At 59.6% G+C, this 21,836-nt stretch overlaps 1 protein-coding gene across 1 annotated transcript in view; it reads left to right on the top strand.

Annotated features, from left to right (window-relative positions):
• LOC149430000 (stromal interaction molecule 1-like) overlaps nt 1-20,217 on the top strand; it is a 44,943-nt gene extending 24,726 nt beyond the window's left edge. Inside the window, exons 2-5 of the mRNA XM_089666268.1 lie at nt 9,092-9,222; nt 11,466-11,580; nt 16,466-16,577; nt 20,094-20,217. Coding sequence (XP_089522394.1) covers nt 9,092-9,222; nt 11,466-11,580; nt 16,466-16,577; nt 20,094-20,217 — 482 coding nt within the window. The remainder of the gene's footprint in view (nt 1-9,091; nt 9,223-11,465; nt 11,581-16,465; nt 16,578-20,093) is intronic.
• The last annotated feature ends 1,619 nt before the right edge of the window (nt 20,218-21,836 follow it).

The raw sequence follows: 21,836 nt of genomic DNA, 5'->3' as shown, positions 1-21,836 counted from the left end.
CGGGCTCTGTCGGGGTATCGTGGTCTCCTCTCCGGCCGGGCTCTGTCGGGGTATCGTGGTCTCCTCTCCGGCCGGGCTCTGTCGGGGTATCGTGGTCTCCTCTCCGGCCGGGCTCTGTCGGGGTATCGTGGTCTCCTCTCCGGCCGGGCTCTGTCGGGGTATCGTGGTCTCCTCTCCGGCCGGGCTCTGTCGGGGTATTGTGGTCTCCTCTCCGGCCGGGCTCTGTCGGGGTATCGTGGTCTCCTCTCCGGCCGGGCTCTGTCGGGGTATCGTGGTCTCCTCTCCGGCCGGGCTCTGTCGGGGTATCGTGGTCTCCTCTCCGGCCGGGCTCTGTCGGGGTATCGTGGTCTCCTCTCCGGCCGGGCTCTGTCGGGGTATCGTGGTCTCCTCTCCGGCCGGGCTCTGTCGGGGTATCGTGGTCTCCTCTCCGGCCGGGCTCTGTCGGGGTATCGTGGTCTCCTCTCCGGCCGGGCTCTGTCGGGGTATCGTGGTCTCCTCTCCGGCCGGGCTCTGTCGGGGTATCGTGGTCTCCTCTCCGGCCGGGCTCTGTCGGGTATCGTGGTCTGTGATCTCCTCTCTGGCCGGCTCTGTCGGGATATCACAGTCTGTGGTCTCCTCTCTGGCCGAGCTCTGTCGGGGTATCGTGGTCTCCTCTCTGGCCGGCTCTGTAGGGGTATCGTGGTCTGTGATCTTCTCTCCGGCCGGCTCTGTAGGGGTATCGTGGTCTGTGGTCTCCTCTCCGGCCGGCTCTGTCGGGATATCACGGTCTGTGGTCTCCTCTCTGGCCGGCTCTGTCGGGATATCACGGTCTGTGGTCTCCTCTCTGGCCGGGCTCTGTAGGGGTATCGTGGTCTGTGGTCTCCTCTCTGGCCGGGCTCTGTAGGGGTATCGTGGTCTGTGGTCTCCTCTCTGGCCGGGCTCTGTAGGGGTATCGTGGTCTGTGGTCTCCTCTCTGGCTGGGCTCTGTAGGGGTATCGTGGTCTGTGGTCTCCTCTCTGGCTGGCTCTGTCGGGATATCACGGTCTGTGGTCTCCTCTCTGGCCGGGCTCTGTCGGGGTATCGTGGTCTCCTCTCCGGCCGGGCTCTGTCGGGGTATCGTGGTCTCCTCTCCGGCCGGGCTCTGTCGGGGTATCGTGGTCTCCTCTCCGGCCGGGCTCTGTCGGGGTATCGTGGTCTCCTCTCCGGCCGGGCTCTGTCGGGGTATCGTGGTCTCCTCTCCGGCCGGGCTCTGTCGGGGTATCGTGGTCTCCTCTCCGGCCGGGCTCTGTCGGGGTATCGTGGTCTCCTCTCCGGCCGGGCTCTGTCGGGTATCGTGGTCTGTGATCTCCTCTCTGGCCGGCTCTGTCGGGATATCACAGTCTGTGGTCTCCTCTCTGGCCGAGCTCTGTCGGGGTATCGTGGTCTCCTCTCTGGCCGGCTCTGTAGGGGTATCGTGGTCTGTGATCTTCTCTCCGGCCGGCTCTGTAGGGGTATCGTGGTCTGTGGTCTCCTCTCTGGCCGGGCTCTGTAGGGGTATCGTGGTCTGTGGTCTCCTCTCTGGCTGGCTCTGTCGGGATATCACGGTCTGTGGTCTCCTCTCTGGCTGGGCTCTGTAGGGGTATCGTGGTCTCCTCTCCGGCCGAGCTCTGTCGGGGTATCGTGGTCTGTGGTCTCCTCTCTGGCCGGGCTCTGTAGGGGTATCGTGGTCTGTGGTCTCCTCTCCGGCCGAGCTCTGTCGGGGTATCGTGGTCTGTGGTCTCCTCTCTGGCCGAGCTCTGTCGGGGTATCGTGGTCTCCTCTCTGGCCGGCTCTGTAGGGGTATCGTGGTCTGTGATCTTCTCTCCGGCCGGCTCTGTAGGGGTATCGTGGTCTGTGGTCTCCTCTCTGGCCGGCTCTGTAGGGGTATCGTGGTCTGTGGTCTCCTCTCTGGCCGGCTCTGTAGGGGTATCGTGGTCTGTGGTCTCCTCTCTGGCCGGCTCTGTAGGGGTATCGTGGTCTGTGGTCTCCTCTCTGGACGGCTCTGTCGGGATATCACGGTCTGTGGTCTCCTCTCTGGCCGGGCTCTGTAGGGGTATCGTGGTCTGTGGTCTCCTCTCTGGCCGGGCTCTGTAGGGGTATCGTGGTCTGTGGTCTCCTCTCTGGCCGGGCTCTGTAGGGGTATCGTGGTCTGTGGTCTCCTCTCTGGCCGGGCTCTGTAGGGGTATCGTGGTCTGTGGTCTCCTCTCCGGCCGAGCTCTGTCGGGGTATCGTGGTCTGTGGTCTCCTCTCCGGCCGAGCTCTGTCGGGGTATCGTGGTCTGTGGTCTCCTCTCTGGCCGAGCTCTGTCGGGGTATTGTGGTCTCCTCTCTGGCCGGCTCTGTAGGGGTATCGTGGTCTGTGATCTTCTCTCCGGCCGGCTCTGTAGGGGTATCGTGGTCTGTGGTCTCCTCTCTGGCCGGCTCTGTAGGGGTATCGTGGTCTGTGGTCTCCTCTCCGGCCGAGCTCTGTAGGGGTATCGTGGTCTGTGGTCTCCTCTCTGGCCGGCTCTGTAGGGGTATCGTGGTCTGTGGTCTCCTCTCTGGCCGGGCTCTGTCGGGGTATCGTGGTCTGTGGTCTCCTCTCTGGCCGGCTCTGTAGGGGTATCGTGGTCTGTGGTCTCCTCTCTGGCCGGGCTCTGTCGGGGTATCGTGGTCTGTGGTCTCCTCTCTGGTCGAGCTCTGTCGGGGTATCGTGATCTCCTCTCTGGCCGGCTCTGTAGGGGTATCGTGGTCTGTGGTCTCCTCTCTGGCCGGCTCTGTCGGGGTATCGTGGTCTGTGGTCTCCTCTCTGGTCGAGCTCTGTCGGGGTATCGTGATCTCCTCTCTGGCCGGCTCTGTAGGGGTATCGTGGTCTGTGGTCTCCTCTCTGGCCGGCTCTGTAGGGGTATCGTGGTCTGTGGTCTCCTCTCTGGCCGGCTCTGTAGGGGTATCGTGGTCTGTGGTCTCCTCTCTGGCCGGCTCTGTAGGGGTATCGTGGTCTGTGGTCTCCTCTCCGGCCGAGCTCTGTCACGATATTGTATTTTCATCACCTGAATCTTTCCTCGTCTTTTCGTCCTCTTTTGGTAAAACGTTTTCTTGCCTGGCGCTGTGCCCGTCCCCCGGACACTGATAGACGATCACATCCAGGCGGAATGTTTCTCTCTTCCATGAAGTTTAATGAGCAGTGAGAGCAGACGGGGCCCTGGGGGGCTTCAGGGGCCTCCAGGATAATTAGAAGGACGTGTCCTCAGCTGATGATGGATTTGGGTGACCTGGATTCCAGACTCGGCTCTGTCACCCAGATAGAGGAAACTTTTCTGTTCTGTGTCAGTTTAGGATTGGTGTGCGTTCAGCTGGAGGGCCTGAGGAGGATGCTGGTACCATGACTGGAGGAACTGAGGGGGACGCTGGTACCATGACTGGGGGACCTGAGGAGGACGCTGGTACCATGACTGGGGGACCTGAGGAGGACGCTGGTACCATGACTGGGGGACCTGAGGAGGACGCTGGTACCATGACTGGGGGACCTGAGGGGGACGCTGGTACCATGACTGGAGGAACTGAGGGGGACGCTGGTACCATGACTGGGGGACCTGAGGAGGACGCTGGTACCATGACTGGAGGAACTGAGGGGGACGCTGGTACCATGACTGGGGGACCTGAGGGGGACTCTGGTACCATGACTGGGGGACCTGAGGGGGACTCTGGTACCATGACTGGGGGACCTGAGGGGGACTCTGGTACCATGACTGGGGGACCTGAGGAGGACGCTCATACCATGACTGGGGGACCTGAGGGGGACGCTGGTACCATGACTGGGGGACCTGAGTAGGACGCTCGTACCATGACTGGGGGACCTGAGAAGGATGCTGGTACCATGACTGGGGGACCTGAGGGGGACGCTGGTACCATGACTGGGGGACCTGAGGGGGACGCTGGTACCATGACTGGGGGAGCTGAGGGGGACGCTGGTACCATGACTGGGGGACCTGAGGAGGACGCTGGTACCATGACTGGGGGACCTGAGGAGGACGCTGGTACCATGACTGGGGGACCTGAGGAGGACGCTGGTACCATGACTGGGGGACCTGAGGAGGACGCTGGTACCATGACTGGGGGACCTGAGGAGGACGCTGGTACCATGACTGGGGGACCTGAGGAGGACGATTGTACCATGACTGGAGGACCTGAGGGGGACTCTGATACCATGACTGGGGGACCTGAGGAGGACGATCGTACCATGACTGGGGGACCTGAGGAGGATGCTGGTACCATGACTGGGGGACCTGAGGGGGACTCTGGTACCATGACTGGGGGACCTGAGGAGGACGCTGGTACCATGACTGGGGTACCTGAGGAGGACGCTGGTACCATGACTGGGGTACCTGAGGAGGACGCTGGTACCATGACTGGGGTACCTGAGGAGGACGCTGGTACCATGACTGGGGTACCTGAGGAGGACGCTGGTACCATGACTGGGGTACCTGAGGAGGACGCTGGTACCATGACTGGGGTACCTGAGGAGGACGCTGGTACCATGACTGGGGTACCTGAGGGGGACGCTGGTACCATGACTGGGGTACCTGAGGGGGACGCTGGTACCATGACTGGGGTACCTGAGGGGGACGCTGGTACCATGACTGGGGTACCTGAGGGGGACGCTGGTACCATGACTGGGGTACCTGAGGGGGACGCTGGTACCATGACTGGGGGACCTGAGGGGGACGCTGGTACCATGACTGGGGGACCTGAGGGGGACGCTGGTACCATGACTGGGGGACCTGAGGGGGACGCTGGTACCATGACTGGGGGACCTGAGGGGGACGCTGGTACCATGACTGGGGGACCTGAGGGGGACGCTGGTACCATGACTGGGGGACCTGAGGGGGACGCTGGTACCATGACTGGGGGACCTGAGGGGGACGCTGGTACCATGACTGGGGGACCTGAGGGGGACTCTGGTACCATGACTGGGGGACCTGAGGGGGACGCTGGTACCATGACTGGGGGACCTGAGGGGGACGCTGGTACCATGACTGGGGGACCTGAGGGGGACGCTGGTACCATGACTGGGGGACCTGAGGGGGACGCTGGTACCATGACTGGGGGACCTGAGGGGGACGCTGGTACCATGACTGGGGGACCTGAGGGGGACGCTGGTACCATGACTGGGGGACCTGAGGGGGACTCTGGTACCATGACTGGGGGACCTGAGGGGGACGCTGGTACCATGACTGGGGGACCTGAGGGGGACGCTGGTACCATGACTGGGGAACCTGAGGGGGACGCTGGTACCATGACTGGGGGACCTGAGGGGGACGCTGGTACCATGACTGGGGGACCTGAGGAGGTCGCTGGTACCATGACTGGAGGACCTGAGGAGGACGCTCATATCATGACTAGAGGACCGGGGGAAGGACGCTCGTACCATGACTGGGGGACCAGCATTGTCCAGAACTGGTGGAGGGAGATGGTCGGTGTTGGGAGATATGATTGGAGGCTTCCCCACTCCATCCAAAACAAAGAGAACCGATTTGGCTGGATCTCTACTCCTGAGGATTGGCCGACCGCCATGACAGTCTGTTGGTTTTCTGGGTGTATGGAGGTCACATGACCTGGATCCTCGCCTGGAACTGATTGTGGATTGTTTCACTTGGCAGATGATTGTTCACACATCAGACTCATCCCAGTATGTGCATCTACCTCTCCCCTACTCATGGGTCCCCCAAAAGTCCTATCTGACCCCCCCAATGCCCAACTGTCCTGTGTGACATCTACCCCTCCCCCCTCTGAGATGGTTTGTGGTTCCTGACGGTGTGTTTGGTTGTGACAGTTGGCGAGGTGTTCTCCTGGAAGTTAGGTCAGTGGGAGGTTGGGCTGGTCTGACCGGTCTGATGACTCCTCATAGAGGGGAGAGGAAACGATCGGCCCGAACTCTGTGGTGTCGCCTGGAACACGGCCTCAGGCTGAGTCTTCATGGCACACGTCTCCTGTAACATGGCACACGTCTCTGCTGAGTAATAAGGCATCATTGACCCCTCAGACATCCTCCAAGTGGCTTTCTGGTGACCTGGCTGGCTGCATCTCTCCCTTTGAAGATGTGTGATCTCTGCTCATGGCATCTGTCGCCACTTCCTCCTCCACTTCCCGCCCGTCGCAATAACCGCCGCACTCCTCCTGTACATTGTGTGTGTGTGTGTGTATGTGTGTACACATGTGTGTGTACACGGTTCAAAAAATGACAGGACGACTTTGTGATCCGAGTCACATGAAGTCGATGAACCTCCTGGGATATGGATCTGGTCAGGGGAGTCGCAGAGGATCTGGTCAGGGGAGTCGCAGAGGATCTGGTCAGGGGAGTCGCAGAGGATCTGGTCAGGGGAGTCGCAGAGGATCTGGTCAGGAAAGTCGCAGAGGGGGATGTTCTTCAGTTTCAGCTGCTTTGGTAGTCATAAAGTCACCAACAGGGGCACTAGATGGGCAACAATGAGACGACCCCCAAAACAGGAATGGTGTTATAGGTGGAGACCACTGACATTTCTCCCTCCTCATCTTCCCTGACTGTCTCTCACTGGTTCTGCATTTGGCTCGGGTCAGTGTCACTACTGGTACCATGAGGCCATACCTGGACCCTACAGAGGTCACACAGGCAGTCCAACTCCTCCAGGATGGTCCATCAATACCTGCCATTGCCAGAAGGTTTGCTGTGTCTCCCAGCACAGTCTCAAGAGCATGGAGGAGATTCCGGGAGACGAGAGCACGGAGGAGATTCCGGGAGACGGGAGCACGGAGGAGATTCCGGGAGACGAGAGCACGGAGGAGATTCCGGGAGACGAGAGCACGGAGGAGATTCCGGGAGACGAGAGCACGGAGGAGATTCCGGGAGACGGGAGCACGGAGGAGATTCCGGGAGACGGGAGCACGGAGGAGATTCCGGGAGACGAGGGCACGGAGGAGGTTCCGGGAGACGGGAGCACGGAGGAGGTTCCGGGAGACGGGAGCACGGAGGAGGTTCCGGGAGACGGGAGCACGGAGGAGGTTCCGGGAGACGGGAGCACGGAGGAGGTTCCGGGAGACGGGAGCACGGAGGAGGTTCCGGGAGACGGGAGCACGGAGGAGGTTCCGGGAGACGGGAGCACGGAGGAGGTTCCGGGAGACGGGAGCACGGAGGAGGTTCCGGGAGACGGGAGCACGGAGGAGGTTCCGGGAGACGGGAGCACGGAGGAGGTTCCGGGAGACGGGAGCACGGAGGAGGTTCCGGGAGACGGGAGCACGGAGGAGGTTCCGGGAGACGGGAGCACGGAGGAGGTTCCGGGAGACGGGAGCACGGAGGAGGTTCCGGGAGACGGGAGCACGGAGGAGGTTCCGGGAGACGAGGGCACGGAGGAGGTTCCGGGAGACGGGAGCACGGAGGAGGTTCCGGGAGACGGGAGCACGGAGGAGGTTCCGGGAGACGGGAGCACGGAGGAGGTTCCGGGGAGACGGGAGCACGGAGGAGGTTCCGGGAGACGGGAGCACGGAGGAGGTTCCGGTGGGGGGGAGCACGGAGGAGGTTCCGGGAGACGGGAGCACGGAGGAGGTTCCGGGAGACGAGAGCACGGAGGAGGTTCCGGGAGACGAGAGCACGGAGGAGGTTCCGGGAGACGAGAGCACGGAGGAGATTCCGGGAGACGAGAGCACGGAGGAGATTCCGGGAGACGAGAGCACGGAGGAGATTCCAGGAGACAGGCAGTTCCTCTAGGAGGGCTGGACAGGGCCGTAGAAGGTCCTTAACCCATCAGCAGGACCGGGATCTGCTCCTTTGTACAAGGAGGAACAGGATGAGTCCTGCCAGAGCCCTACAGAATGACCTCCAGCAGGCCACTGGTGTGAATGTCTCTGACCAATCAGAAACAGACTTCATGAGGGTGGCCTGAGGGCCTGACGTCCTCTAGTGGGCCCTGTGCTCACTGTTTGGCACCACAGAGCTGGATTGGCATTGGCCATTGAACCCCAGAATTGTCAGGTCCACCACTGGCACCCTGTGCTTTTCACAGATGAGAGCAGGTTCCCCCTGAACACATGTGACACGTGAAAGGGTCTGGAGAAGCCGTGGAGAACGTTCTCCTGCCTGTAACATGGTTCAGCATGACCGTATTGGTGGTGGGTCAGTGATGGTCTGGGGGGGGCATATCCATGGAGGGACACAGATCTCTACAGGCTAGACAATGGACCCTGACTGCCATTAGGTATCGGGATGAGATCCTTGGACCCATTGTCAGACTGTACAATGGCGCGGGGGGGTCCCGGGTTCCTCCTGGCGCGGGGGGTCCCGGGTTCCTCCTGGCGCGGGGGGTCCCGTGTTCCTCCTGGCGCGGGGGGTCCCGGGTTCCTCCTGGCGCGGTGGGTCCTGGGTTCCTCCTGGCGCAGGGGGGTCCCGGGTTCCTCCTGGTGCAGACAATGCCCGGCCTCATGTGGGGGGAGTATGCAGGCAGTTCCTGGAGGGTGAAGGAATTGATACCATTGAATGGCCCCCACACTCACCTGACCTAAACCCAATAGAGCCCCTCTGGGATGTCATGTTTCGGTCCATCCGACGCCCCCAGGTTGCACCTCAGACTGTCCAGGAGCTCAGTGATGTCCTGGTCCAGATCTGGGAGGAAATCTCCCAAGACACCATCCGTGGTCTCATTAGGACCCTCCCCCGACGTTGTCAGAAATGCATACAAGCACGTGGGGGCCACACAGACTACTGAGGGCCATTCTGAGTTGCTGCAATGACATTTCACCAACATGGACTGGCTTTCTGCATCATTTCTTCACTTTGATTTTCGGGGTGTCTATGAATTCCGTCCTCTGTAGGTCCATCATTTCCATCCAATGATGGGGTGTCCCCCCATCACCCATCCCCGTCCATGGTCAGTATAGAGATCCAGCAGGAGATTCCTCCCCATTGGGATCTGATGGGTTCTCAGAGTCCTCCTCTCATTGGTGGAGCCGTGTATATACATTGTATACAGTCCGGGGGAGGGGCATATATATATCATGTAATATATTCCACCATCAGATGAAACCCGCCTACAATGTATCTAGTGCTGGGATTGGCCGCCCTCTCATGGCTCCGCCTCTTTCTGCAGAGTTCTGTCGGATCGATGAGCTCCTGTGTCACAATGAAGAGGAGTTGCTGAGTTTCGAGGCCGTGGTCAGCATACACAAGCAGATGGACGATGACGCCAATGGGAACGTCGATGTGGAAGAGAGCGATGAGGTGAGACCACTGATGGGAAACAATCACTCGGTGTAATGGAGGGGGAAGGGGGCGCGTGGAGGGGGAAGGGAAGGGGATGCGTGGCGGGGGAAGGGGAGGCGGGGGAAGGGGAGGCGGGGGAAGGGGAGGCGGGGCAAGGGAAGGGGAGGCGGGGCAAGGGGTGGCGGGGCAAGGGAAGGGGAGGCGGGGCAAGGGGAGGGGAGGCGGGGCAAGGGAAGGGGACGCGTGGCTTGGGAAGGGAAGGGGACGCGTGGCTTGGGAAGGGAAGGGGACGCGTGGCGGGGGAAGGGAAGGGGATGCGGAGCAAGGGGGGCACGTGGTGGGGGAAGGGAAGGGGATGCTTGGCGGGGCAAGGGGGAAGGGAAGGGGATGCGTGGTGGGGGAAGGGAAGGGGATGCATGGCGGGACAAGGGAAGGGGATGCGTAGCGGAGCAAGGGGGGCGCGTGGTGGGGCAAGGGGGAAGGGAAGGGGACGCGGGGCAAGGGGGAAGGGGACGCGGGGCACGGGGGAAGGGAAGAGGACATGTGGCGGGGGAAGGGAAGGGGACGCGGGGCAAGGGGGAAGGGAAGAGGACACGTGGTGGGGGAAGGGAAGGGGAGGCGTGGCGGGGGAAGGGAAGAGGACACGTGGCGGGGGAAGGGGAGGCTTGGCGGGGGAAGGGGATGCGTAGTGGACACCTGATGGATTGAGTTGGTGCGTGCCGGAGGTTGGCACATGGCTAATGGAGGGGGGGGGGGGGTGCAAACTGGGGGTTGTGCTTGGGGCACATGGCTAATGGATTTGGGGGTGCATACTGGGGGTTGTGGTTGAGGCACATGGCTAATGGCGCTTGGGGGTGCATACTGGGGGTTGTGGTTGGGGCACCTGGCTAATGGGGAGGGGGGTGCGTACTGGGGGTTGTGGCACATGGCTAATGGCGGGGAGGGGGGTGCGTACTGGGGGTTGTGGCACATGGCTAATGGCGGGGAGGGGGGTGCGTACTGGGGGTTGTGGTCGGGGCACATGGCTAATGGCACGGGGGGGGGGTGCGTACTGGGGGTTGTGGTTGGGGCACATGGCTAATGGCGTGGGGTGGGGGTGTGCGTACTGGGGGTTGTGGTCGGGGCACATGGCTAATGGCGCGGGGGGGGTGCGTACTGGGGGTTGTGGTCGGGGCACATGGCTAATGGCGGGGGGGTGCGTACTGGGGGTTGTGGTCGGGGCACATGGCTAATGGCGGGGGGGGTGCGTACTGGGGGTTGTGGACGGGGCACATGGCTAATGGCGGGGGGGGTGCGTACTGGGGGTTGTGGTCGGGGCACATGGCTAATGGCGCGGGGGTGCGTACTGGGGGTTGTGGTCGGGGGGGTGCGTACTGGGGGTTGTGGTCGGGGCACATGGCTAATGGCGGGGGGGGGGGGGGGTGCGTACTGGGGGTTGTGGTCGGGGCACATGGCTAATGGCGCGGGGGTGCGTACTGGGGGTTGTGGTCGGGGGGGTGCGTACTGGGGGTTGTGGTCGGGGCACATGGCTAATGGCGCGGGGGGGGGTGCGTACTGGGGGTTGTGGTCGGGGCACATGGCTAATGGCGGGGGGGGGTGCGTACTGGGGGTTGTGGTCGGGGCACATGGCTAATGGCGGGGGGGGGGGTGCGTACTGGGGGTTGTGGTCGGGGCACATGGCTAATGGCGGGGGGGGGGGGTGCGTACTGGGGGTTGTGGTCGGGGCACATGGCTAATGGCGCGGGGGTGCGTACTGGGGGTTGTGGTCGGGGGGGTGCGTACTGGGGGTTGTGGTCGGGGCACATGGCTAATGGCGGGGGGGGGGGTGCGTACTGGGGGTTGTGGTCGGGGCACATGGCTAATGGCGCGGGGGTGTGTACTGGGGGTTGTGGTCGGGGGGGTGCGTACTGGGGGTTGTGGTCGGGGCACATGGCTAATGGCGCGGGGGGGGGGGTGCGTACTGGGGGTTGTGGTCGGGGCACATGGCTAATGGCGGGGGGGGGGGGGTGCGTACTGGGGGTTGTGGTCGGGGCACATGGCTAATGGCGCGCGCGGGGGGGGGGGGGGGGGTTTGCGTACTGGGGGTTGTGGTTGGGGCACATGGCTTGGGAGTTGGTTGAACCCGGCACATGAGTGATGATGGGGTGAGGGGGAAGTGATGATGGAGCGAGGTGTGTGTATGGGGTGGTGGGGGGGTTGAACCTGTTGCATGTTGGGGGATGGACCGCCCTCACCGCGCTCTTTTTTTTTTCCCCCGGCAGTTCCTGCGGGAAGATCTGAACTATCACGACCCGACGGTGAAGCACAGCACCTTCCATGGAGAGGACAAGCTGATCAGTGTGGAGGATCTCTGGATCACCTGGAAGGCCTCTGAGGGTGAGTGACGACTGTGAACCTTCCAAACCTCAACAGATTCCCCCCCCCCCTTAAAAAAAACAAACAGAAAAAAAAAAAAACGTCCCCACCCCCACCAGTCGCTTTCCGGGTGCCCCGTATTCCAGTCCAATATTCAGTCCCAAGGGTGAACCCCATTCCTTCCTAGAAGGGATTTCTCCAATTAGAACACCAAAAAATCTTCATCAATATCATGACGTTTCGGAAGAGATCAATAACTACCCCTACAGACCGATACCGACCCATAACTACCCCTACGGACCCGTACCGATCAATAACTACCCCTACAGACCGATACCGATCAATAACTACCCCTACAGACCGATACCGATCAATAACTACCCCTACAGACCGATACCGATCAATAACTACCCTACAGACCGATACCGATCAATAACTACCCCTACAGACCGATACCGATCAATAACTACCCCTACAGACCGATACCGATCAATAACTACCCTACAGACCGATACCGATCAATAACTACCCCTACTGACCCGTGCCGATCAATAACTACCCCTACAGACCGATACCGACCCATAACTACCCCTACGGACCCGTACCGATCAATAACTACCCCTACAGACCGATACCGATCAATAACTACCCCTACAGACCGATACCGATCAATAACTACCCCTACAGACCGATACCGATCAATAACTACCCCTACAGACCGATACCGATCAATAACTACCCCTACAGACCGATACCGATCAATAACTACCCCTACAGACCGATACCGATCAATAACTACCCCTACAGACCGATACCGATTCATAACTACCCCTACTGACCCGTGCCGACCCATGAGGTCCCTAGAGCCCCGTGCCGACCCATGAGGTCCCTAGAGCCCCGTGCCGACCCATGAGGTCCCTAGAGCCCCGTGCCGACCCATGAGGTCCCTAGAGCCCCGTGCCGACCCATGAGGTCCCTAGAGCCCCGTGCCGACCCATGAGGTCCTAGAGCCCCGTGCCGACCCATGAGGTTTCTTTGATGTAATAAATGAGACAAAGATCAGTCATTTCAGAACTTTAATGTGACCTATAAACTGTACAGCTCAGCTGAACAACAAACCGGGATCTTTGGGGGGGGGGGGGGGGGGTAAAAATAAATCGTAAAATAATGTGCTTACATAAGTGGGGATGTCGCTGTGTTCAGAATGAAGCAATCACACCCGCCATCGTGGTAAATAGGAGTCAGGACTCACCCGCCATCATGTGATGTGCCTCTGATGACCCCCAAATAAAGTCCAGCTGTTCTAGTCTGTCTTTCCTGACATCTTAGCAGAAGCCATGGTCTGCAGAGAACTTCCAGAGCATCAGAGGGACCTCATTGTTACAAAGTATCAGTCAGGAGAAGGGGACAGAAGAATGTCCAAGGCATTAGATATCCCATGGAACACGGTGAAGACCGTCACCATCATGTGGAGGAAACATGACGCAACAGTGACGTCACCAAGAACTGGACATCCTTCCAAAATGTAGGAAAAGATGAGAAGAAAACTGGTCTGGGAGGCGGCCAAGAGGCCTACAGCAAAAGCCATGGTCCCCAGAGAACTTCCAAAGCATCAGAGGGATCTCATTGTTACAAGGTATCAGTCAGAAGAAGGGGACAGAAGAATGTCCAAGGCATTAGATATCCCATGGAACACGGTGAAGACCGTCACCATCATGTGGAGGAAACATGACGCAACAGTGACGTCACCAAGAACTGGACATCACCAACAGTGACGTCACCAAGAACTGGACATCCTTCCAAAATGTAGGAAAAGATGAGAAGAAAACTGGTCTGGGAGGCGGCCAAGAGGCCTACAGCAGAAGCCATGGTCTGCAGAGAACTTCCAGAGCATCAGAGGGACCTCATTGTTACAAAGTATCAGTCAGGAGAAGGGGACAGAAGAATGTCCAAGGCATTAGATATCCCATGGAACACGGTGAAGACCATCACCATCATGTGGAGGAAACATGACGCAACAGTGACGTCACCAAGAACTGGACATCGCCAACAGTGAGGTCACCAAGAACTGGACATCACCAAGAACTGGGCATCACCAACAGTGACGTCACCAAGAACTGGGCATCACCAACAGTGAGGTCACCAAGAACTGGACATCGCCAACAGTGAGGTCACCAAGAACTGGACATCACCAACAGTGAGGTCACCAAGAACTGGGCATCACCAACAGTGAGGTCACCAAGAACTGGGCATCACCAACAGTGACGTCACCAAGAACTGGGCATCACCAACAGTGACGTCACCAAGAACTGGGCATCACCAACAGTGAGGTCACCAAGAACTGGACATCGCCAACAGTGACGTCACCAAGAACTGGGCATCACCAACAGTGACGTCACCAAGAACTGGGCATCACCAACAGTGACGTCACCAAGAACTGGGCATCGCCAACAGTGAGGTCACCAAGAACTGGGCATCGCCAACAGTGACGTCACCAAGAACTGGGCATCGCCAACAGTGACGTCACCAAGAACTGGGCATCACCAACAGTGACGTCACCAAGAACTGGGCATCACCAACAGTGACGTCACCAAGAACTGGGCATCACCAACAGTGACGTCACCAAGAACTGGGCATCACCAACAGTGACGTCACCAAGAACTGGTCATCCTTCCAAAATGTAGGAAAAGATGAGAAGAAAACTGGTCTGGGAGGCGGCCAAGAGGCCTACAGCAGAAGCCATGGTCTGCAGAGAACTTCCAAAGCATCAGAGGGATCTCATTGTTACAAAGTATCAGTCAGGAGAAGGGGACAAAAGGATCTCCAAGGCATTAGATATCCCATGGAACACAGCGAGGACCGTCATCAAGGGGAGGAAATGTGGCGCAGCAGTGACATCACCAACAGCGACCTCACCAACACCTGGACGTCCCTCTAAAATGGAGGAAAAGACGAGGAGAAGACTGGTCTGGGAGGCGGCCAAGAAGCCTACAGCAACATTACAGGAGCTGCAGGAATATGGGGCAAGTCGTGGCTGTGTGGTCCATGTGACACCAATCTCCCGTGTTCTTCATATGTCTGGGCGATGGGGTAGAGCGGAAGACGGAAGACTCTTCCTACGAAGAAGACCATCCAAGCCTGGCTACGTTCTGCAGAACATCTGAAGTCTCCCAGAAGCATGTGGGGAGATGTGTTCTGGTCTGGTGACACCAAGGATGGACTTTGTGGCCAGAATTCCAAAAGATATGTTTGATGCAAAACACTGCCCATCACCAGAAGAACCCCATACCCACTGTGAAGCATGGTGGGGGCAGCATCATGCTTTGGGGGCTGTTTTCCTTCATCTGGAACTGGGGCCTTTGTCCATGTGGAGGGAATTAAGAACAGTCCCAAATCCCGGTCAATATCGGCACAAAAACCTTCCGGCTTCATGAAGAGGAACTTCATCCTTCCAGCGTGACCACCACCCAAAGAGTCCATCCAAATCCACAGAGGAATGGGATGACCAGGAGAAGAGGAAAGTTCTGGAATGGCCCAGCCAGAGCCCCGACCTGAACCCGATGGAAGATCTGTGGGGGATGTGAAGAGGGCTGTGCGCAGGAGATGACACGCAATCTGACAGATCTGGAAGAGCGGGCAAATATTGCTGAGTCAGGATGTGCTGTGCTGATAGACTCCTCCCCAAAAAGATGGAGTGCCAGAATCAAAAGGGGCGTCGCCAAAGAATGAGTGTAAGGGTGTGAACACTTATGCAACCAGATTAATTTAGTGTTTTTATTTTTACCTCCCCCCACCTAAAAGATTTCAGTTTTGTATTTCACCTGAGTTGTACAGTTTATGGTCACATAAAAGGAGGGAAAAGTTCTGAAATGGGGGGGGACTTTTTATATCCACTGTATAGACACCTCCCCCGCGCCCCGCCCTCAGTACTATATACAGTCTGCTCGCCATGTTGTGTCTAATAGGAAGCTCACTCCGGTTGCTGTACATGGTGACATGGCAGGGTGTTCATGGAACCATAGAATGAATGCCAGAAAGACATGGGGGGGTGGTAAAATCTGACCATCACCTTCTGAGATCCAATCTGAGGACAGCAGGAGGTCAGTTCGGGAGGTTGGGAGCTTCTCAGGCAATGGAGGACTGGAGGGGGTTAGTTGGCAGAGGTGGCATGAGAGGACTTGAGGTCAGCAGAGAGGAGGACTTAAGGTTGGCAGAGGGGGCGTGAGGTCAGCGGGAGGACTGGAGGTCCACAGAGGGGGCGTGAGGTCAGCGGGGAGGACTGGAGGTCAGCAGAAGGGGTGTGAGGTCAGCGGAGAGGACTGGAGGTCCACAGTGGGGGTGTGAGGTCAGCGGGGAGGACTGGAGGTAATCAGAAGGGCGTGAGGTCAGCGGGGAGGACTGGAGGTCAGCAGAAGGGGTGTGAGGTCAGCGGAGAGGACTGGAGGTCCACAGTGGAGGTGTGAGGTCAGCGGGGAGGACTGGAGGTCAGCAGAAGGGGTGTGAGATTAGCGGAGAGGACTGGAGGTCAGCAGAAGGGGTGTGAGGTCAGCGGGGAGGACTGGAGGTCCACAGTGGAGGTGTGAGGTTAGCGGGGAGGACTGGAGGTCAGCAGAAGGGGTGTGAGGTTAGCGGAGAGGACTGGAGGTCAGGAGAAGGGGTGTGAGGTTAGCGGAGAGGACTGGAGGTCAGCAGAAGGGGTGTGAGGTTAGCGGAGAGGACTGGAGGTCAGGAGAAGGTGTGAGGTCAGTGGGGAGGACTGGAGGTCAGGAGAAGGTGTGAGGTCAGCGGGGAGACTGGAGGTCAGCGGAGAGGACTGGAGGTCAGCAGAGAGGACATGAGTCAAGGTTGGCTTTGTGTGCCCCCCGCCCCCTGCGTTGTGTGACCCCGCCTCTCTCCTGTCTCCTAGTATATAACTGGACGCTGGACGAGGTGGTGGAGTGGCTGAAGAACTATGTGGAGCTCCCGCAGTACGAGGAGACGTTCCGGAAGCTGCAGCTCAGTGGTCGGGATATGCCCAGGTAAGGGCCCCTTCGGTCTGTGGCCCCGGGAGTATTCAGACATTTCTCAGCATGCTGGTGGTCCTCTGTCTTCATTAACCCCTGCATTGCCCATTTCTTATTGGTGGTGCCTTTTGAGTAGTTCGTCCACTTAAATACGCCAATGGAAGAGGGCAGGGGAGGAGCCTCCCTTGTCCCAGGGGGAGGAGTTTGACACTTGTATCTCACCTTGTGCGGAGATTCTCCAGCTCGCGGGACAACAGTCTGAGCACCAGCAGACAGACGGCGATCGTCCTCCGGGGTCAGGAGTTATTCCCATAAATGGTAGACGACCAAACCAGCGCCATTCACACATCTGACCGTTTCTAGAAGACGTTTCGGCATCGTTTGCTGCCACCTCCAGACAGGAATGTAACCGAGATCGCTCTATGGTGGTTCGCTCATGTCCGGCTGAAGATCGACCCCTGCGTGTGCACGAGCGACGCTCGGGGGGTCTTCCACCACCAATGTTCCACAGAAAGAGGTCTGACGTCTGCTGGACAGAGAGGGGGCCGCATGCAGATCGATAGGAACCGGACGAATTTCGGGCCAAGGAAACTCGACTTGAATCTAGTCTGATGTATTTGAGTCATCGAGTCTCGGGAACGTGACTGTGATGTCCAACCAGGGCTGAGGGTCCTTTTGTTGTCCGCGGAGAGAGGGTGTCATAGATCTAAAGACAACCAATCCAAATGTCCAAGGGGGTGTCAGTGGATGTGTTGTAATTAGGGTGTGTCTGCTGAGCATGATGACGTCCTCTACACATCTACCGTCTCCTTCCACCTGACACCATCGACCGTCTCCTTCCACCTGACACCATCGACCGTCTCCTTCCGCCCGGCGCCGTCGACCGTCTCCTTCCGCCTGACACCATCGACCGTCTCCTTCCGCCTGACACCATCGACCGTCTCCTTCCACCTGACACCATCGACCGTCTCCTTCCACCTGACACCATCGACCGTCTCCTTCCACCTGACACCATCGACCGTCTCCTTCCACCTGACACCATCGACCGTCTCCTTCCGCCCGGCGCCGTCGACCGTCTCCTTCCGCCTGACACCATCGACCGTCTCCTTCCGCCTGACACCATCGACCGTCTCCTTCCACCTGACACCATCGACCGTCTCCTTCCACCTGACACCATCAACAGTCTCCATCCGCCCGACGCCATCGACCGCCTCCTTCCACCTGACACCATCGACCGTCTCCTTCCACCTGACACCATCGACCGTCTCCTTCCGCCCGGCGCCGTCGACCGTCTCCTTCCACCTGACACCATCGACCGTCTCCTTCCACCTGACACCATCGACCGTCTCCTTCCGCCCGGCGCCGTCGACCGTCTCCTTCCGCCTGACACCATCGACCGTCTCCTTCCGCCCGACACCATCGACCGTCTCCTTCCACCTGACACCATCGACCGTCTCCTTCCACCTGACACCATCGACCGTCTCCTTCCGCCCGGCGCCGTCGACCGTCTCCTTCCGCCTGACACCATCGACCGTCTCCTTCCGCCTGACACCATCGACCGTCTCCTTCCACCTGACACCATCGACCGTCTCCTTCCACCTGACACCATCAACAGTCTCCATCCGCCCGACGCCATCGACCGCCTCCTTCCGCCCGACGCCATCGACCGCCTCCTTCCACCTGACACCATCGACCATCTCCTTCCACCTGACCCCGTCGCTGGTCTCCTTCCGCCCGACGCCGTCGACGGTCTCCTTCCGCCCGACGCCGTCGACGGTCTCCTTCCGCCCGACGCCGTCGACCCGGTCTCCTTCCGCCCGGCGCCGTCGACCCGGTCTCCTTCCGCCCGGCGCCGTCGACCCGGTCTCCTTCCGCCCGGCGCCGTCGACCCGGTCTCCTTCCGCCCGGCGCCGTCGACCCGGTCTCCTCCGCCCGGCGCCGTCGACCCGGTCTCCTTCCGCCCGGCGCCGTCGACCCGGTCTCCTTCCGCCCGGCGCCGTCGACCCGGTCTCCTTCCGCCCGGCGCCGTCGAACCGGTCTCCTTCCGCCCGGCGCCGTCGACCCGGTCTCCTTCCGCCCGGCGCCGTCGACCCGGTCTCCTTCCGCCCGGCGCCGTCGACCCGGTCTCCTTCCGCCCGGCGCCGTCGACCCGGTCTCCTTCCGCCGGACGCCGTCGACCCGGTCTCCTTCCGCCCGGCGCCGTCGACCCGGTCTCCTTCCGCCCGGCGCCGTCGACCCGGTCTCCTTCCGCCCGGCGCCGTCGACCCGGTCTCCTTCCGCCCGGCGCCGTCGACCCGGTCTCCTTCCGCCCGGCGCCGTCGACCCGGTCTCCTTCCGCCCGACGCCCTCGACCCGGTCTCCTTCCGCCCGACGCCCTCGACCCGGTCTCCTTCCGCCCGACGCCCTCGACCCGGTCTCCTTCCGCCCGACGCCCACCTCCCGCCCGCCTCCTTGCATCTGACGCGGTTTTACAATTTGACCCCTCCCCCCACATACTAAACTAACAAATTTTACGGTTAGGTAGACCTCAATTTCGATGGCGATCTTCTGGACGTCTTAGGCGACGCCCCGCCTACCTTGTAATAGAGGCGTGTCTTCCCGCCCACTCATGTGACCACTCGAGGTGGTGTCATCACTGCGGGAGTCGCGGAGTATGGAGCCGATGTCGGAGTTCCATCTTGGGTGAGATCCCGGACCGAATTGTCTACAACTTGTGAATTTTGGAGACGTGAGGGTGTCGCTGTAATACGGCTCCGCCCCCTGTCTTCCCCCCCCCCCTTCCCCCCCAAACCTCACTATGGTCACATGACTAGCAATGAGAGTACGGAAGAGACGCGGAATGGGCTCGGTGCCGCCGTTTGCTCTCAGCAGTGCTCTGCGTAGAAATCGGGACGGCGTTGCACGGCGCCCGCAGCATTTCTCATGGCTCCTCCCACCCTGGTCATGTGATTAGCCTCCTTCTAGGGCTCATGAAATGTGATTGGTCGTCCTCTACATGCTGCAGGTTAGTGATGGGGCCCATGAAGCCCTCATCTCCCGGGTCTCTGCCTGGCCTAGACGGGTCGGTACAGCAATGCATGGAACATCTACAGGACAGTAGCGGGTGAGAACCCGGAATAGAACGTGCCGCGTACACAGGAGATGGAGGTTTCTCTATAACTCGGTGTCCTCGGTTCAGTAGCATCGTTCGTCCTTGGTGTCATCGCCATGGTGACTCCGGGATCGTTTCCTGTCCTCCTGGTTGCTCGGAGCCCGGGGGGCGCGGTGCCGAGGATCATCAATGTGATGAGCGATGAGGACTGCGTGGAATTTATGACTGTCCTGAGCGATAACGTGTCATTCCGGGTGATCGAAGAATGTTCTCCCCACGTGGGACATCGATCGTTCACTTACCCAGAATGCCGTGTGTCAGGCCTGTCAGCGGAGAGTTCTCATTGGCTGCTCCGACGTAATGCACTCATTTGGCCAATGTTGGAGGTGAGGGACGATCTATGGCTTCCTCCAGTCTGACTCCATTCTCTCCCCCCCCAGGTTGGCCGTCACCAACGCCACCATGACGGGGACCCTCCTGAAGATGACCGACAGGAGCCACAGGCAGAAGATGCAGCTCAAAGCCTTGGACACGGTGCTCTTCGGACCCCCACTGTGTGAGTAACCCCTCGAAAAATGCCTCCCTCCACCCAAATCCCCCCTGTTCCTTCCAACCCAAACCCACCCCCGTTCCTTCCACCCCAGAACCCCCCGAAAAATGCCTCCATCCACCCAGAACCCCATTCCTTCCACCCCCTGTTCCTTCCAACCCAAACCCACCCATGTTCCTTCCACCCCAGAACCCCCCCGAAAAATGCCTCCCTCCTCCTCCAAACGCTCTGTTCCTTCCAACCAGAACCCCTATTCCTTCCACCCCAGAACCCCTGAAAAATGCCTCCCTCCACCAAAAATCCCCCCCCCCCCGGTCCTTCCACACCCAAACCCCTTGTTTATTCTAACCAGAACCTCCATTCCTTCCAGTCCAAACCCACCCCCGTTCCTTCCACCCCAGGACCCCCCGAAAAATGCCTCCCTCCACCCAAATGCAACCAGAACCCCCATTCCTTCCAACCCAAACCCACCCACGTTCCTTCCACCCCAGAACCCCCCCGAAAAATGCCTCCCTCCACTCAGAACCCGATTCCTTCCACCTCCTGTTCCTTCCAACCAGAACCCACCCCCATTCCTTCGACCCCAGAACCCCCCCAAAAAAATGCCTGCCTCCCACCCAAATCCCACCCTGTTCCAACCAGAACCCCCATTCCTTCCACTCCAGAACCCCCCAAAAAATTCCTCCCTCCACCCTGAACTCCCATTCCTTCCAACCCAAACCCACCCTTGTTCCTTCCACCCCAGAACCCCCCAAAAAATTCCTCCATCCACCCAGAACTCCCATTCCTTCCAACCCAAACCCACCCTTGTTCCTTCCACCCCAGAACCCCCCGAAAAATGCCTCGCTCCCCCCAAAAAATGCCTCCCTCCACCCAAATCCCCCCCCACAAACCCCCTGCTCCTTCCAAACAGGGGACGCCTGATGGGAAGGGGGACTCTGTTGGGGACACCTGATGTATGCTTTGGACTTTGTATATTCTTGTGCTCAGATATTGGGACCTTGTGCCACGCAGGTGACATCCCCGGCAGAGTCTGATTGGACTCCATAGTCTACCTCTGGTGAGGGGAAGGGCCCTGTCTCCAGGAGTTGATAAAGCAGATGTCTTGTGGTGGATCCTCCCTGGTCTTGTGGTGGATCCTCCCTGGTCTTGTGGTGGATCCTCCCTGGTCTTGTGGTGGATCCTCCCTGGTCTTGTGGTGGATCCTCCCTGGTCTTGTGGTGGATCCTCCCTGGTCTTGTGGTGGATCCTCCTGGTCTTGTGGTGGATGATGGGTCCCTGTTCATCCTTGCGTTCTTCTGGCATCTCATGCACCAGTCTGGCTGTGGTACCTTCCCTTGTGAAAGAGGTAGAAGGGTGAACAAAAGATTCCCTCACAGTCTGACCTTGGCGGGGTATCGCTGGGGTTGTTCCCTATAAGTCTCGGGTTATTTGGCTGTCTGTTGGATATCATGCTGTGAAGGTTTTGCTGACACCTGATTGCACACTTGTTTGCCTGACCTGGGCACCTCCTGGCCTTTTCTTGTGGATCCTCCAGGCCTTGGCTTGTGGATCCTCCAGGCCTTGGCGTTTCCTGTGGATCCTCCAGGCCTTGGCTTGTGGATCCTCCAGGCCTTGGCTTGTGGATCCTCCA

The sequence above is a fragment of the Staurois parvus genome, unplaced genomic scaffold (assembly GCF_062004578.1).
Source record: "Staurois parvus isolate SC_StPar_1 unplaced genomic scaffold, SC_StPar_1.0 ptg002646l, whole genome shotgun sequence".
Classification (NCBI taxonomy): Eukaryota; Metazoa; Chordata; class Amphibia; order Anura; family Ranidae; genus Staurois; species Staurois parvus.
This window is presented reverse-complemented; position numbering and strand designations above follow the sequence as displayed.